Source organism: Podarcis liolepis (assembly GCF_965112155.1).
Source record: "Podarcis liolepis genome assembly, chromosome: 4".
Lineage (NCBI taxonomy): Eukaryota > Metazoa > Chordata > Lepidosauria > Squamata > Lacertidae > Podarcis > Podarcis liolepis.
The window spans coordinates 89,789,524-89,804,888 of record NC_139558.1 but is presented as its reverse complement, the minus strand read 5'-3'; the positions used below and the strand labels follow the sequence as shown (position 1 = coordinate 89,804,888).

Here is a 15,365-nt window from a genome sequence, read left to right as displayed (position 1 = left end):
TGCAAAAAAAAAAAAAAAAACAACCCAACGGTGTCAGGGTTCAGGATAAAACTAAACGAGGCAAATGAAAAGAAGGGCATGCAATGCTAACCAAGTTATCCTACAGCCGCAAAATGCATGCAATGTTTAAGGGTGTGTGTGTGTGTGTGTGTGTGCATTCACACACCATATGGAGCATAAGGCTGAAGCGGTGCCTTCAGTTTTCATGTAGTAATAATAAATTTATTTATTTATTTATATTATTATTATTAATAATAATAATAATAATACCCCGCCCATCTGGCTGGGTTTCTCCAGCCACTCTGGGTGGCTTCCAACACAATAATGCATCAAACATTAAAAGCTTCCCTAAACAGGGCTGTAGAAAGAAACTCTGTACATTAGGAGTTTGGGGGAGACAAGTCTAAGGAAATAGAATTGTTTTTGCAAGATTGTGAAACTTAAGACTTAGGGGTTGATAGCAACCTCAGGCACTAGAATAGGAAACCCAATGTATTTGTTATTGCCACTTGTCGTATTTGATAGTTTCTACCCAAACACACAGAGCCTAGGACTTGCCGATCAGAAGGTCAGCGGTTTGAATCCCAACGACGGTAAGCTCCCGTTGTTCGGTCCCTGCTCCTTCCAACCTAGCAGTTCGAAAGCACATCAAAGTGCAAGTAGATAAATAGGTACCACTCTGGCGGGAAGGTAAACGGTGTTTCCGTGCACTGCTCTCGTTCGCCAGATGACCCAGAAGCTGTACACCGGCTCCCTCGGCCAATAAAGTGAGATGAGCGCCGCAACCCCAGAGTCGGCCACGACTGGACCTAATGGTCAGGGGTCCCTTTACGTTTACCTTAACACAGAAGTTTTCTCATTCATTCAACTTGTGCTGTATACAGTGGTGCCCCGCAAGACGAATGCCTCGCAAGACGGAAAACCCGCTAGACGAAAGGGTTTTCCATTTTGGAGGTGCTTCGCAAAACGAATTTCCTATGGGCTTGCTTCGCAAGACGAAAATGTCGTGCAAGTTCCTCCAGGGTTTTTTTTCCTTTCCCCCCTCTTTTTCCCAAGCCGCTAAGCCACTTATCAGCTGATCCTAAGCCACTAAGCCGCTTGACAGCTGATCCGCTAAGCCGCTTATCAGCTGATCTGCTAAGCCGCTAATCAGCTGATCCGCTAAGCCGCTGAACTGCTTATCAGCTGATCCGCTAAGCCCGCTAAGCCACTAATAGCGCTAATCCGCTAAGCCGCTAATGGGCTTGCTTCGCAAGACGAAAAAACCCGCAAGACGAAGAGACTCACGGAACGGATTCTTTTCGTCTTGCAAGGCACCACTGTACCCTCTTTTTAAAAAAGAAAGAAAGCCAGCCAAGTCCAGCTGCCACATTTCCTCTGCACAAGAGTCATACAGGGGCTGTGTTCACACGCCACAGTAAACCGCAGGTCACATCAAACCCTAGTTTATGGTTTACCTTGAGCGAGTCAAACAAATGACAACCGGTAAAGCCAAGAATCAAAGTTTGCTGCCGCTCACACTTAGGGAATGACTTCTGCATTCAAAGTAAAGAATTACCGTATTTTTCGCTCTATAACACGCACCAGACCATAACACGCATGTAGTTTTTAAAGGAGGAAAACAAGAAAAAAATATTCTAAACAAAACAGTGGATGTATGATTTTTGTGGTTCATGCTGTGGCCACAGACATGTGATCTGACGGTGAGTTTGGGGTAGCCCAATGCAAAAATCCTGAGGATCCATGCTAAAGTCGCCCTAAAGTCGCAGGGGCGCTGGGGGAGTGAACAGGAAGCAGGAGGAGGAGAACAATCCCTCTCACACACACAGACACACGGAGTATCAATCCTAAAGTCACAGGAGAGGCAGGGGCGCTGGGAGTGGGAAGCAAGAGAAGGAGAACGATCCCCCCCCTCTCTCTCTCTCTCTCTCACACACACACACACAGTATCAATCCTATAGTCGCAGGAGAGCGTAGGGGCTGGGAGTGGGAAGCAAGAGAAGGAGAACGATCACACACACACACACACAGTATCAATCCTAAAGTCGCAGGAGAGCGCTGGGGCGCTGTGAGAGAGAACAGGAAGCAGGAGGAGGAGAACGATAGCTCAAGCACACACTCACACACACACAGCCCCTACAGTGGCTGATCCAAAATCGGACAGCAAAAAACTGCAGGCAGGGACAGAGAGCACGGGGTTGTTTTAAAACAGCCAGCGCCGCTCTGCTTTTTTCCCTCCTCGGCTAGGCTGGCTGAAACGTTTTGCTGCTACTTAGCAGCTCAGTGGGGAGAGAGGGACAGAGAGCACGGGTTGTTTTAAAACAGCCAGCGCCGCTCTGCTTTTTTCCCTCCTCGGCTAGGCTGGCTGAAACGTTTTGCTGCTACGTAGCAGCTCAGTGAGGAGAGAGGGACAGAGAGCACGGGTTGTTTTAAAACAGCCAGCGCCGCTCTGCTTTTTTCCCTCCTCCCCGGCTCCGCTCGCTGACAGGAGCCGCTTACACCTGCTTTGCAGTTTCAAAGAGAGCCACGGACTGCTCACAACTGCAGCGGATTCCCCTGCCATCCGTAGGCATTCGCTCCATAACACGCACAGACATTTCCCCTTACTTTCTAGGAGGAAAAAACTGCGTGTTATAGAGCGAAAAATACGGTAACTACGGTTTACTGTGATGTGCAAAACTGAGCCATCACTTTTATCTACCACCAGACAGACTCAGAAAGCAGGTATGAAGAAACCGGTCACAGTGCCTGCCCTTTATTAGAGGAAAACCAGGATTGTTCTAGCGGTATCACACACACAACCACAGCACTATGTTATCTAATAAGACATATTGTAAAAGGTGAATAATTCATAAGCAAGGAGCAGCAAACTATAAAACGGAGAAAAAGAGTATGTTTATCTTAAGAATAGGGCCCTGTATTACTCAGAGTTCTTTTAAGTTATAATTCGATTGATGACTTTGATTTTTCTTCCGCCCCTTGAGTCCTTTTGGGGGGGAAGGGAGTACATTGCTGCTCAGTCATTCAACGTTCTAGCCAAGGCAACACATTAATAAAGAAAGCAACTGTATATATGCTTTCCAAGAATATCCCAACTGTTTTCAGATGAAATTGAATGAGTGCTGTTTTCCTAAATTATTTTGCATCAGACAACAGGTAAAGATGTACCTCTCCATCCAGAGTTTTGGCGAGGGGTGAAGCGTATGGCGATACTTTAATTCCTCTTCTGTTGCATGATTTATCTGTGATTGTTACTATATTGATTTGCCCAATTGTGCATGGAGTTTGGCCTTACCATTAGCCGGAAAAACACCAGCAACATGGGTCAGGAGATGTTGCCAGCACTCCACACATCAGCACTGGTGACCACAAGCTGGTGGTAGATGATTTTGTCTACCTGGGTTCCACCATAACAAGTAACCTCTCCATCGATGCTGAGCTGGAGAAGCGTGTTGGCAAGGCGGCTATGGCAATGGCTCGCCTCTCCAAAAGGGAATGCAACGCTAACGTCCAATACCAAGAGGAAGGTCTACCAGGCTTGCACGTTGAGCATGCTGCTTTATGGTAGTAAGATATGGGCAACTTACTCCCATCAGAAGCGTCAACTCAACACATTCCACATGTGCTGTGTCAGGAAGATTTTGAGCATCACATGGCAAGACACGAGTCCGAAACAATGAGGTGCTCTCCCCCAAGCCCACATTCCCTGCACGTTCACACTCCTGTCTCAGCAACCTCTACACTGGCTTGGTCATGTCCACAGAATGGAAGATGGCAGGATCCCCAAAGACGTGCTCTACAGGGAGCTGGCTTCAGGCACCAGGCCCATTGGTAGATGTCAGGAGCTTGCCGGCTGCCGGCTTGAGAAAACAGCACACAAGAGGTAATTAATAGATTTATTGCACACAAGCAATTAGCCTCCAACCGCTCTCTGCGAGCATCCATCACAATCAAGTTGACCCCTCTGAAGAATCCTTCCGGCTACTGCAGAATATCTTGAACCTCCTACGTCTTCTGCCTTGGACTTTTCCCATTTGTCTAGTCCTAGGACTGATGGGTTCAGCTACCTCCTCTTCCGGTGAGTAAATGCTCTACCTCCCTGGTGTTGTGAGTGACTGTGATTCCTCAAAGAGCTGGCTCTCATCCAGCCCGCCTCTCCTGAGCTGCTAAGCCTCATTCCTGCCAGCTTCAGAGAGAGGACGAGGCATCAGCCCACTGGTTCCAGCTGTCTGAGAAATCTGCAAGTCTCTCTGTTCTCCTTCTGCCTGCCTGCCTGCCTGCCTGCCTTCTATCTCAGGCTGTCCTTCCTGGTTTTGGGCTGTTGTGTTCATGACAGTAGACCAACTCTATGTTACAAGGATTTCTGCAAACATGACATGAAGAGTATTAACATCAACCCTGCCATGTGGGAATCTCTTGCAGATGACTGGGAATCCCTGGAGACATGCGGTCAGGTCAGCAGTGACCAGAGGAGAAATGACCATTGGGAGCAGCGCCTTGGTGCATCTGCAGCAGCACAAGTGGATGCCTTCATCTTCCCCAGCTGCAACAAAGCATGTCTCTCCCACATCAGTCTCTACAGCAACAGCAGGAGCTGTAACTCTCCAATGGTTTGACTTTACCCCAAAGGCACGTTCTTCCATTGTCCCACAAGACAGATAGATGCCAGCCAGCCAGCCAGTTACTAAAGGGATGTTGTTTAATTTTTTCTTGTTAATTGTCATCGTTAGGTCTGTTTTGTGCCACCCTCATAACCTTGGGTGACGCGTGCATCACAACTACCTCCAAATAAATAAATCGCAAGATTGTAAAGTTGGCAGGGACCCTGAGAGTCACCTAGTCCAACCCCCTGCAAAGCAGGAATCCCAATTACAGCATCCCTGACAGACGGCCACCCGACCTCTGCTTAAAAATCTCCAAGGAAGGAGAGTCCACAGCAAAGGAGAGTCCACTACAGTTCAAATAAAAACCGGAATATAGAACAATCCACAATTCAACCGATAAGATCAAAATATTAGTATAAAAACACAGAACAATTACAAAAATAATTTTACACCTGCTTGCTGAACATGCACAAAATTCTATCAGAATACTTTTCAGATAGTTCTCCGCCCTCCCCTCCCCCCCCCCCCCCGGCTCGGAGCATACTTGCAACATTCATAAGAACCGCACAGAGAATTACCAAACTCAGTACTCTCAAGACGCATTAAATAAAGAGATGGTGGGAGTACAATTGAAGTTAAGTTTTGCATACTTTGTGTGAATGATTCATGGTGGTGGTGGGGATTTTTATGGGGGGGAGGGAGTCTCGAACATTTCCCCACATCTCCCTTTCTGAAACAATAAATCTCTCGGTTTACTTATCACATTTACATCCTGCCTGTCTTCTACAACGTCAAGACAAAGTAGCAGACAGAGTTCCTATCCAAACACTGATGAGATTAAGGCTGCATTCACATAGATGTTTATTCAGTTTCCCCAACATTTCTCTAACCCTTAATTTCCGCATAATATTTGCAGTTTCACGCGACATGAGAATCACTTCCAGAAATCCAGCAGAATATTGGAGAAGTATAGTGTGGATTTCTGTGTTAATTGCTTCTGGGGGGTGGGACACATCTGCAGCCCCCTTAACCCAGAAAATGAGAAGAGTAAAGTGACAGAATTTGGGGTGGTATCCCAGCATACAGTTCTTTCCTGCTGTTTTCGTGAATGACTCATGGAGAAATATTACATGAGCAGAAAGGGGGGGGTGGACACAGCAATGTTGTTCAATGACGTTTGTTGTTCTGCTACACTATGCCCATTGGTGTGAATGAAATTTAGTGTGACGTATCAGTCAAAAAGTCACAGTTTCATAACACAAACAGGCATTGCTTTGTGAAAAGAGCATTGGAAAACAGGACATACGTGTACCCTGGACTTTTTTGCATGCACATCAGATAGATGCTCTGCCACCAAGCTGTAGCCTTTCCATGTGAACCGATCATAAACAAAACTTACGCCGATTGCATCAGCAAGCAATATTAAATGGTGGAGTGGGCAAGCAAGGTCTGTAAGCATTACGATGATGAGAAAGAAGAACATAATACTCAGAAATAATGGCTGGAGGAACAAATAAATAGGGTGCTTCCAGGCGTCTGCTTACTTGCACAAAGTTTGGCTGTTATCCCTCACTTTCTAAATACCGTACTTTTCCATGTATAAGACTAGGTTTTTTTCCTTTAATAATTATGCTAAAAAGTGGGGGTCGTCTTATACATGCATAGTGCATAGGGTGGACGTTTGACTGGTGGCTGCCTTGGCTGTCAGCAGCTACTGGGCGTGTTATTGGTATGTCTGATTTAGGTTTTACAGACTACCCTTAATTCCTCTCCTTGTGCTGCTAAAATGATGGTTACCAGAAGCTGTGCCACCTTCGTGAAAAACCAACTTTCAGAAGAGACTGCCCAACTGCCTCTGCAGTTTAGGATCTTTATGGCAAGAAATCTCTGAAGCACTTGCCTGGAAGTCAGTCAAACCTGCGACACAGATAAAGGCTTCAGTGTTCAAATGCAGGGATCAAATCACCGTGAAATGCATCTGGAGCAAACTGTTAAGATATTTGGAGGGCAGGCACAAAGAGAGAGAGAGAGCACGCGACGGAGGCAGACAGAAGGGGAGAGGATAGAAAATAAATTCTTGGCACCCTCTGGTGTTCTACTCATGCAAAATGCGTGCAGCACACATGTTCACTGACAGCCATGTAGATATTTCAACAGGGAGTTTATCCCAGGAACGCATTGAAGATTAGGCACCATAATTTCTCCTAGTTTGCCTTGTTGCTTCCGCCCACCTCCCTTGTTCCTTTGTTGAATAATAATATTAAATTAGCACCCGCTAATGAAATGTGCTACACATGCCTTTGGCAGCATCCAACTCACTCATTCCATCAGCGAAAGGATTACTGCCAGCACAGGAAAAAAAAACCTCCACATTCCACATAATCTATTCTAAGGGATACCCCAATGCTCTGGAACAGATCTGAGGAGGGTGGGGGCACAAACAGGGAGCGAGGGAGGAGAGTTCTACTGCACAAGAAGTAATCCTTTTGCTGATGGAACGAGTAAGCTGGATACTGCTCAGTTACTTTGGCCAAAAATTCTGCAGTTCGCAATTCAGTTTAGACTGCTCAGTGTCACCTCTGCCCTTTCCTATGCTGTAAGATCACTGCCTGAGTCCCCATCCCAAGTACCAAATGAGGAATGGTGGCTGGCTAAGTGTTCGGGCCTTTTCGGTGGTGGCCCCTCAGTTATGGAATGTCTTCTCCAGAGAAGACCACCTGGCTCTGACTGGTGTATTTCTGGCACCAGATACAGAGCTTTTTACTGTGCTATGGGTCCAACATTATTTTAGCTTTGCAATGGGTTTGGCTTCTGTGCTGTCTTGTTTATTTTAATTTCCTCTTGCTCTAACGAACCCAGTTTGTTTGATCTTATAGCTGCAGGGTTTCCTTCGTTCCAGCTGCATTTTATGCACTTAAGGTTTATAACGTTGCTGTTCACCCTCACCCACGACCCAGAGAACTGCCAGCAATGGGCAGCTGATAAATTAAATGAGTAATAAATAAAATTTGGCTCCCTTCCCATTTACACCAGCGTGAAGGCCTTGGGCAGAATGTATGGATTATGCATTAACTGCCCTTGATCTTCCTTCGTTCCTTTTGGAAAGAAAAAAAAGGGCAGCGCAAGGCGAGGCTCGTACGTCACGCACGCCTGAACTTTGGTTGCATCACTGGTGGTTTGGAGAGGCTGTTGACGCATCTGGGTGTATCTGACGGCCTACGCAGCAGGTAAAAGCTTCCCTCCTCCCATGCCAAATCCAATCACGTCTCCCTAGAAAATCATCTTGACACAAATGCACACAGCATAATCGAGTTAAGCTGCGCAGAAACCAGAACAGTTTGAATGCAAAGTGGAAAGATACTTGACCGGCACCTCTTCTTCAAAGGGCTTCATGACTGTGCCAATTGCCCAGCTGCAAGAACAGAAGTCATGATCGAGCCTTTATCTTATTTAACACGGCACCATCAGATGAGCAACAAGGGGAACAGCAGAAGAGCCGTTGTAGAATTCCTACGAATTATCACCTCTCTCTCTCTCTCTCTCTCTCTCTCTCTCTCTCGTTTGAGCTGAGCATCTTAGTTTTATCAATCCTGATGGGCCTTCGTGGATGGGGAAAGCTTAGCCACAGCAGATCCACACACTGGAATCTTCCAGACTAAACCAGTGAAATGAACTCTACACAAGGCTCTCCTTGAAGAGCTCCACATGAGCTGGTGATCTGTTTAAATTTTTTTAAATGTGGTTTTTATTGTGCATCTACCTATATATAATTATTGCAAACTATGGGGTATTGGTGTTTCGTTATACGTATATAAAAAATGAAAACTGAATCCAGGTCACATGGATATAGTACACACATCCACAAAGCTGCAAGGTTGGTTTAAAACTGAATTAGCTTTAAGCTCAGAGCAGGACGACATTATAATGGCACGCTGCAAACATTGCACGGAAACATCTCAATGGCCAAAAGATAACAGCAAATCACATGAATTCAGATATGTTCCTTGATGTGTCTGTGTTCATAGGATATATGTGGGCATTTGGCTACTTTATGGAGGGGGGCTTAAAGTTGAGTCAAATATCAGTAAATGCAATTTAAATCCTAAATTCAGCAGGCCCCAGTGAACCCTTTCCTCACTGCCCAAGATACTGCTTGTCAAGGGAAACCCAAAAAGGTACCGTATTTTTCACTCTATAGGATGCACTTTTTCCCCTCCAAAAATGAAGGGGAAATGTGTGTGCGTCCTATGGAGTGAATGCAGGGGGGAGGCAGGCAGGAAAAGCCCCCCAAAGCCGCACACAAGCTCCGTCCAGCTCTTGAGGGCTTTTCCTCAGGAGGGAGAATAGACTGATGCGGCCAGTCAGTCCCTTCTCCCTCCTCGTAGAAAAGCCCACAGGAGCCGCATGCTCCTTAAAGGGTGCGCGGCTCCTGTGGGCTTTTGCGGGAGGTGGGGGCATTGCCAAAGCCGTGCGCAGCCTCTCCCTGCCAGAGAGGTTACACGGGGCTAAAGAAGCCACAGCCCCGTTCAGCCTCTCCCGGCTGGAGAGGTTGCGCGCAGCTATGGCAGAAGTTGGAAGTTAGGTCCAACACATCTGGAAGACACAAAGTTGGGGAGGACTGCCTTGCACACAGCCTCGTACTTACAGGTTGAGCAGACCAAGAGCACCCTGACCGCCATCTCGCAGAACAGCTTCAGCTTCTGCTGCACTCGGGAAGCAACGGCCGGAATGAGGATCTCAGCCGGGACGTAGAACTGAATCGAATAGGTAATGAAAATCCCAAAAGAGTAGAGAATCTTGACCATATGGTACAACCTGTTGGAGGAGGAGAGAAAGCCACACGTTTGGACAAAACTCACGCTGGTCAGAAGGATACGATGAACAAGTCTGCTTCAAGGAAAAGGCGCAATTTCACAAAGCATAGTCTAAGCACCTGCCCAGGCATTTACTTGAAGGATCACCTCACTACAAATCTGCCCATTTGACCGCTAAGAACTGTGCAACTGGCACTTTTACAAATGCCACATAATACTCATTTGCACTCGGAAGAAATCAATCTTTTAGTGTTTTAATGTGTCGGAAGACGCTGAGAGTGGGTGGGGCAACCCAGTCAGATGTGCGACATATAAATTATTTTTATTTTTACGCTTTGGAACTCCCTGCCCATTGGTATTAGGAGGGTTCCTGCCTTCAAGGTATTGTTTTCACCGGCTGCTAAGAACTTTTTTGGTCTAGCAAGCGTACCCAGGCATGTACGGTGGTACCTCAAATTACAGGTGCTTCAGGTTACAGACGCTTCAGTTTACAGCCTCCGCTAACCCAGATATAGTGCCTCAGGTTAAGAAATTTGCCTCAGGATGAGAACAGAAATCACACGGTGGCGGCGTGGCAGCAGCGGGAGGCCCCATTAGCTAAAGTGGTACCTCAGGTTAAGAACAGTTTCAGGTTAAGAATGGACCTCCAGAACGAATTAAGAGAGCATGCTCTGGTCCATGGGGTTACGAAGAGTCGGACATGACTAAACGACTAAACAACAACAAAAACAGGCTCCTATGATGTAAGTCATGGGCCCCGCCTGCTAGCCTGCTCCCTAAAATATCACTGGTTTGCTTGTTTCTATATATAGGGTGCCTCCATTCTGCATGGACTGGTTGCATGGCAACATGTGCAAATGGCTTTATTAGGTCCATAAATTACCATATAGCATATGTCCAGTTACAGATAGGTAGCCGTGTTGGTCTGCCATAGTCAAAATAAAAAAATTCCTTCCAGTGTGTATCTGAAGAAGTGTGCATGCACACGAAAGCTCATACCAAGAACTAACTTAGTTGGTCTTTAAGGTGCTACTGGAAGGAATTTTTTTATTTTGACATATAGCATATATTCAACACAAAAACAGCGACCATTTGTTGTTGACAAAGGACAGCTGGACACATAAAGGGCCCCATTACCTTTAGTAGCTTAGGGCCTCATCAAACCTAAATCTGGCCATGGGTACAGCACAAATCTAGGCAGATTGTTGCAACAGGGCAAACAAAAATCAGATGGACTAGACAAGCATGGCACACGTATAGATAGCTCTAGGGGAAACCAGTCCATCCATGAGGTGCGATGAAGCAGCTGCCTCAGGCGGCAGAAATTCAAGGGGCAGCACCCATCCGCCACAGAAGCAACCCAGGTAAGGAAGGTGGTAGTGGAAGAGCAGCAGGGTATTTCATTGGCCAGCTTTGCCCCCCCTCATGGCAGTGTGGGGCCGGTGGCAAAGCTCTGGCGAACACGTGGCCTCTTGCTGAGCCCTTGCAAAGCCTCACTGCCAGGAGGTGAGACTCTGAGAGGGCTTTTCCTCAAGGAGAGCGTCATGCGGCAGCAAGCCATTTCGCCTCAGGTGGCAAAACGTCTTGGGCCACCCCTGCCATAGGGCAAAGGTAGATCCAAGGTCGTTTGCAAGAGGACAGAGGACAGAATGCAGAAGGAGAAGAAAGCTCATTAGGATTCTTAACCTGAAAAAGAAATAACTTCACAAAGACTTCAAAGCTGATGGCGGTACAAGCTGACTTCGAGCAAAACTCTCCATTCTAACAGAGTAAGCATATTTCCGGCACTAAAAAGCATTCAGGAGAAAAATGTCTCCATATTCGGAAACTATTTTAAGAAGTATTAAATTAAAATTGACTGCTGATTTATTAGCTGCTTCCAAGCAAGCTTTAAAAAAAAAAAATACAAAGGAGATTTTGTTTGTGACTGTTAATCTCTTCATTCCAGCTGGATTCGGTTCTACTTGCCAGTGTGTTTGTGTGTGTGTGTGTGTTTCACATTTGAAACAGCTAATAGTAACAGTAATCTTAAAATTCTGTACCTTAACTAACATAAGTAAGCAATGAATCTCTGAAAGATGTACGTATGTAAACTAAAAACAAGAATACATTGATAGAATACAATAGAGGTGGTATTCAACTGAGTTATAACTCAAAGTAGACCCAATGAAATTAATGAATGTGAATGACACACAAAAAAGCATCCTGACAAGCAGATAACACAAATCAGGAACTCAGTAATCTTACTGTCATACCCACTCATTCAACGACCATATTCTCCTTGCAACCAGCCACTCAATTCTCACTTCAACAGAACACTTAGCAACCAATAACCACGTACAAAACTGAAACATAAATAGTGCGAGACCCAATCATTTCTTCCCCAACTCTCACCTGGAGAAATGCAAACACACTGGGTGGCATTCAGCTAACTCAGAGTAGTCCCGCTGAAATTAATCTAATGCTAGGCCCATTAACTCCTGGCTAAGTTTACAGCTGTTATATCAGCATCAAATACTGGAGAATATGGGACACAAAGGGTTAGGTTTGCAGAGAACAGCCTTCCAACAAAAAGAAAACTACTCTGTGAAAAGGCATCTTATCAGCCACTGCTGCACAAAGAAGAATTATTTGGACATATCCCACCCATCCCCCACAAAAAAAGTTTCTTCAGAATACCTTTCCTGAGGACTTGAGACCGATTGGGACATATTTGAAAAAGACTTAGCAGTCAAAATAGAGCTATAGGCAGTTGTTCAGGAGTATTATTGTCCTCCATTCATGTGTGTTCTCTGAAGTACATTACAAGTATATTTTCATATTTGTAGGTCTCACTGCTAATCCGTTTTTTAGGACCAACTGTAGCCTCCTTGAGTGTTTCCAAGCTTAGCTTCCTGGAGTGAAACATGTCTCCAACCTTGGTTCAGAAAATGAAATAAACGTCTGTTTGCTATCTGAAATTCCATTATTTGTGGAGGCAGCTGGACCATACAGGTTGCCCTCAACCCTGACACAACTTATGCAGCTATGCTAGACTCAAAGCCACAGCCAGAAATTACCAATTCAAGTAGCCCCATGGGTTAAGCAACCTGACGGGACCTAGTACAGTGGTGCCTCGCAAGACGAACGCCTCGCAAAACGAAAAACTCGCAAGACGAAAGAGTTTTCCGTTTTTGAGTCGTTCCGCAAGACGAATTTCCCTATGGGCTTGCTTCGCAAGAAGAAAGCCCATAGGGAAATCTCCGGGGACCTCTTTTAAAATGCTGGCGGTCGGGAGCAAAGACTTTCGCCCACCGCCGGCCTTCAGAAGAGGTCCTGGACCTCTTCTGAAGGCCGGCGGGGGGCAAAAGTCTTTGCTCCCCCCCGCCTGCCTTCCTGGGACAGCGGAGACTTCTCCGCTGTCCCGGGCGATCTTAAAATGTTGGCGGGTGGCAGCAAAGCCCTCCTGTCCCCGGAGCTTGCGGGGCGGGAGGTGGGGAGAAGGGCTTTTCTTCCCACCGCCAGCCTTCAGAACAGCCTTCTGAAGGCTGGCGGTGGGAAGAAAAGCCCTTGTCCCCCCCCCCCAGCCTTCAGAAGAGGTCGGGGGACAGACTGTCCCCGGACCTGGTCTGAAGGCGGTTTCCATAGGAACGCATTGATTGATTTTCAATGCATTCCTATGGAAAACCGTGCTTCGCAAGACGAAAAACTCGCAAGAAGAAAAAACCTGCGGAACGAATTAATTTCGTCTTGCGAGGCACCACTGTACTTTCACATCCGGCCTTTCTTCCATCATGGAACTCAAGGTGCATGCAGAAAACATTCTTGTTCAGGCAATCCTATCCAGACACATAGAACGTTGGCACGTGTTTTAAATCAGGTTTGCAGCTTTTCAATGATTTTAATTATTCTTCTGGATCTTTTATTTATTTATTTTTATTTATTTTAAATGACAAAAACTTTGAGTGATGAAAAACTAGGTGTAGCATTAGGACAAACAAGGTTTGAGCATCACTGCAGCGTTAGTTTCCAGCTTCTCTTCTTTATACTAGAAGTGCAATAGATTGAATATTCAGAACATTAGTCAATTAAACTTCACTCCCAGACCCAGAAAACTGCATAGCTAAGGAGTAGTACAAATACATTTCTGCAAAACCCCTGACGATCAAATCTATTTTTTGCTGTGATTTTGGTACAAATGTGATCACCAGCACTGATCTTCTGGATCTTTTAAATACTGTAGTTGTTTTTCACTAGCAATTTTATTCTTTTTGGAAAACCGCTTTGAGTTTTCATTACAACCGTACAAATTTTGCGGAATGAGTAAAAATAAGTAAGTACGTGGGGTTCCTAGCTGGTCACCCATCCAGACGCCAACCACGCCTTGACCTGCTTAGCTTCAGGACGTTGGGCTGCCTCATATGCCTTCGGACTATGGCCTGGGATGGCAACAAAGGAAAAGCGAGTCTCTGCCCTTTGCTGGCAAAGAGAGAACAATACTTGCCTCTGCACCTTCCTTCCTTCCTTGCCTTTCATTCTACAGCAGGACTGGGTAGAAGGTGGATTGGGATCAAATGGCAGATCCCTGAGCCATATGGGCAAGGGTTTCCAACTCCCAGCAGCTTCAATGTTTCCCAACAAGCTGACTTTCCCCACCTGGATTAGGACGCTGAAATGGAGAAAGCTAAGCAGGAGAGGACTTCTGCATGAAAGAACTGTGAGCTCAGCTCCGTTCTGGCACTGAACACCTTCTGTTTTGTCATTCTAAGGGCAGCTGGCTCTGATGGGTAAAGGAAAAGGTAAAGGGAGCTCTGACCATTAGGTCCAGTCGTGGCCCACTCTGGGGTTGCGGCGCTCATCTCGCTTTATTTGCCGAGGGAGCTGGCATACAGCTTCCAGGTCATGTGGCCAGCATGACTAAGCCGCTTCTGGCGAACCAGAGCAGTGCACAGAAACGCCATTTACCTTCCCACCAGAGCGGTACCTATTTATCTACTTGCACTTTGACGTGCTTTCGAACTGCTAGGTTGGCAGGAGCAGGGACTGAGCAACGGGAGCTCACCTCGTCGCGGGGATTCAAACCGCCGACCTTCTGATCAGCGAGTCCTAGGCTCTGTGGTTTAACCCACAGTGCCACCCGCGTACCCAGGCTCTGATGGGTAGACGCTAGGATTCTAGCAGGGAGGAGAAACAAGTTGTTTCTGGTAAGACCGCTGTCTGTTCCCCTGCCCTACAAAACTAATCTCTTTTATAGAGCCACAGCCACTTCCTGAATCACATAAAAACTATGATTCAGCAGGCAGACCCTTCAACAAGCTCTTCCCTCCGGTAATTACAGGTCCTAGTTATGCCATAACACAGTTGTCTACACTGATCAAGTCCCGTGGTTGAAAACTTGACCTTGTCCTTATATTCCCCTGCCACTGCTCACCTTGCTACTCATCATCTTCCCAATGCACTTTTTACACAGTGATGGGTACCATTCAGATTAGCATTCAGGAGCGGAAGGCGAATTAAGATCCCCGAAGGACACTGGAGTTCTGCAAAGTTATGTCTCCGCTTACCATGCATGCGGCAGGTTCAGAGTGATGCTGCCTTTGATTTCGTCCCCAAAGCACATATACCCCAGGGTGGCCAAGGAGACGTACAAGGTCATCACAATCGACATGCCAATGTTGAGGGCCAAGGGGAAGCGGTCGACTTCTTTCATCCTATTCTGGAGGGGGAGGACCTGAGAAAGAGAAAGCGGGAGAGAGAAGAAAGGTAGGCGAGAATGAATGATCAAAGAAGAGCTTTTTTGTTCATCCATTGTTGCAAACTAAGGTATATAAGCTAGGCGCCAAATGGCTCCTTAAACCAATCACCAAAACATAATGTCCAGTTGCCATTTTCGGGCCAGGCAGCTTGGGAGTTTTCAATACGACTTTTTGGTTCCCGAAATTCATTCCGATTTGAGCAGATAAAACGT

At 46.3% G+C, this 15,365-nt stretch overlaps 1 protein-coding gene across 4 annotated transcripts in view; it reads right to left on the bottom strand.

Annotated features, from left to right (window-relative positions):
• The window catches only part of SLC36A4 (solute carrier family 36 member 4), a 104,976-nt gene that overhangs the window by 47,328 nt on the left and 42,283 nt on the right, over window positions 1–15,365 (bottom strand). For all 4 annotated transcript variants that reach the window (XR_014525192.1, XM_083499748.1, XM_083499749.1 and 1 more), the window contains exons 9-10: window positions 14,962–15,128; window positions 9,250–9,419 (exon numbers count right to left, since the gene is read on the bottom strand). Coding sequence is in view for 3 of the 4 variants with exons in the window: in XM_083499748.1 (XP_083355874.1) it covers window positions 9,250–9,419; window positions 14,962–15,128 (337 nt within the window). In the remaining variant the exon portion in view is untranslated. The remainder of the gene's footprint in view (window positions 1–9,249; window positions 9,420–14,961; window positions 15,129–15,365) is intronic.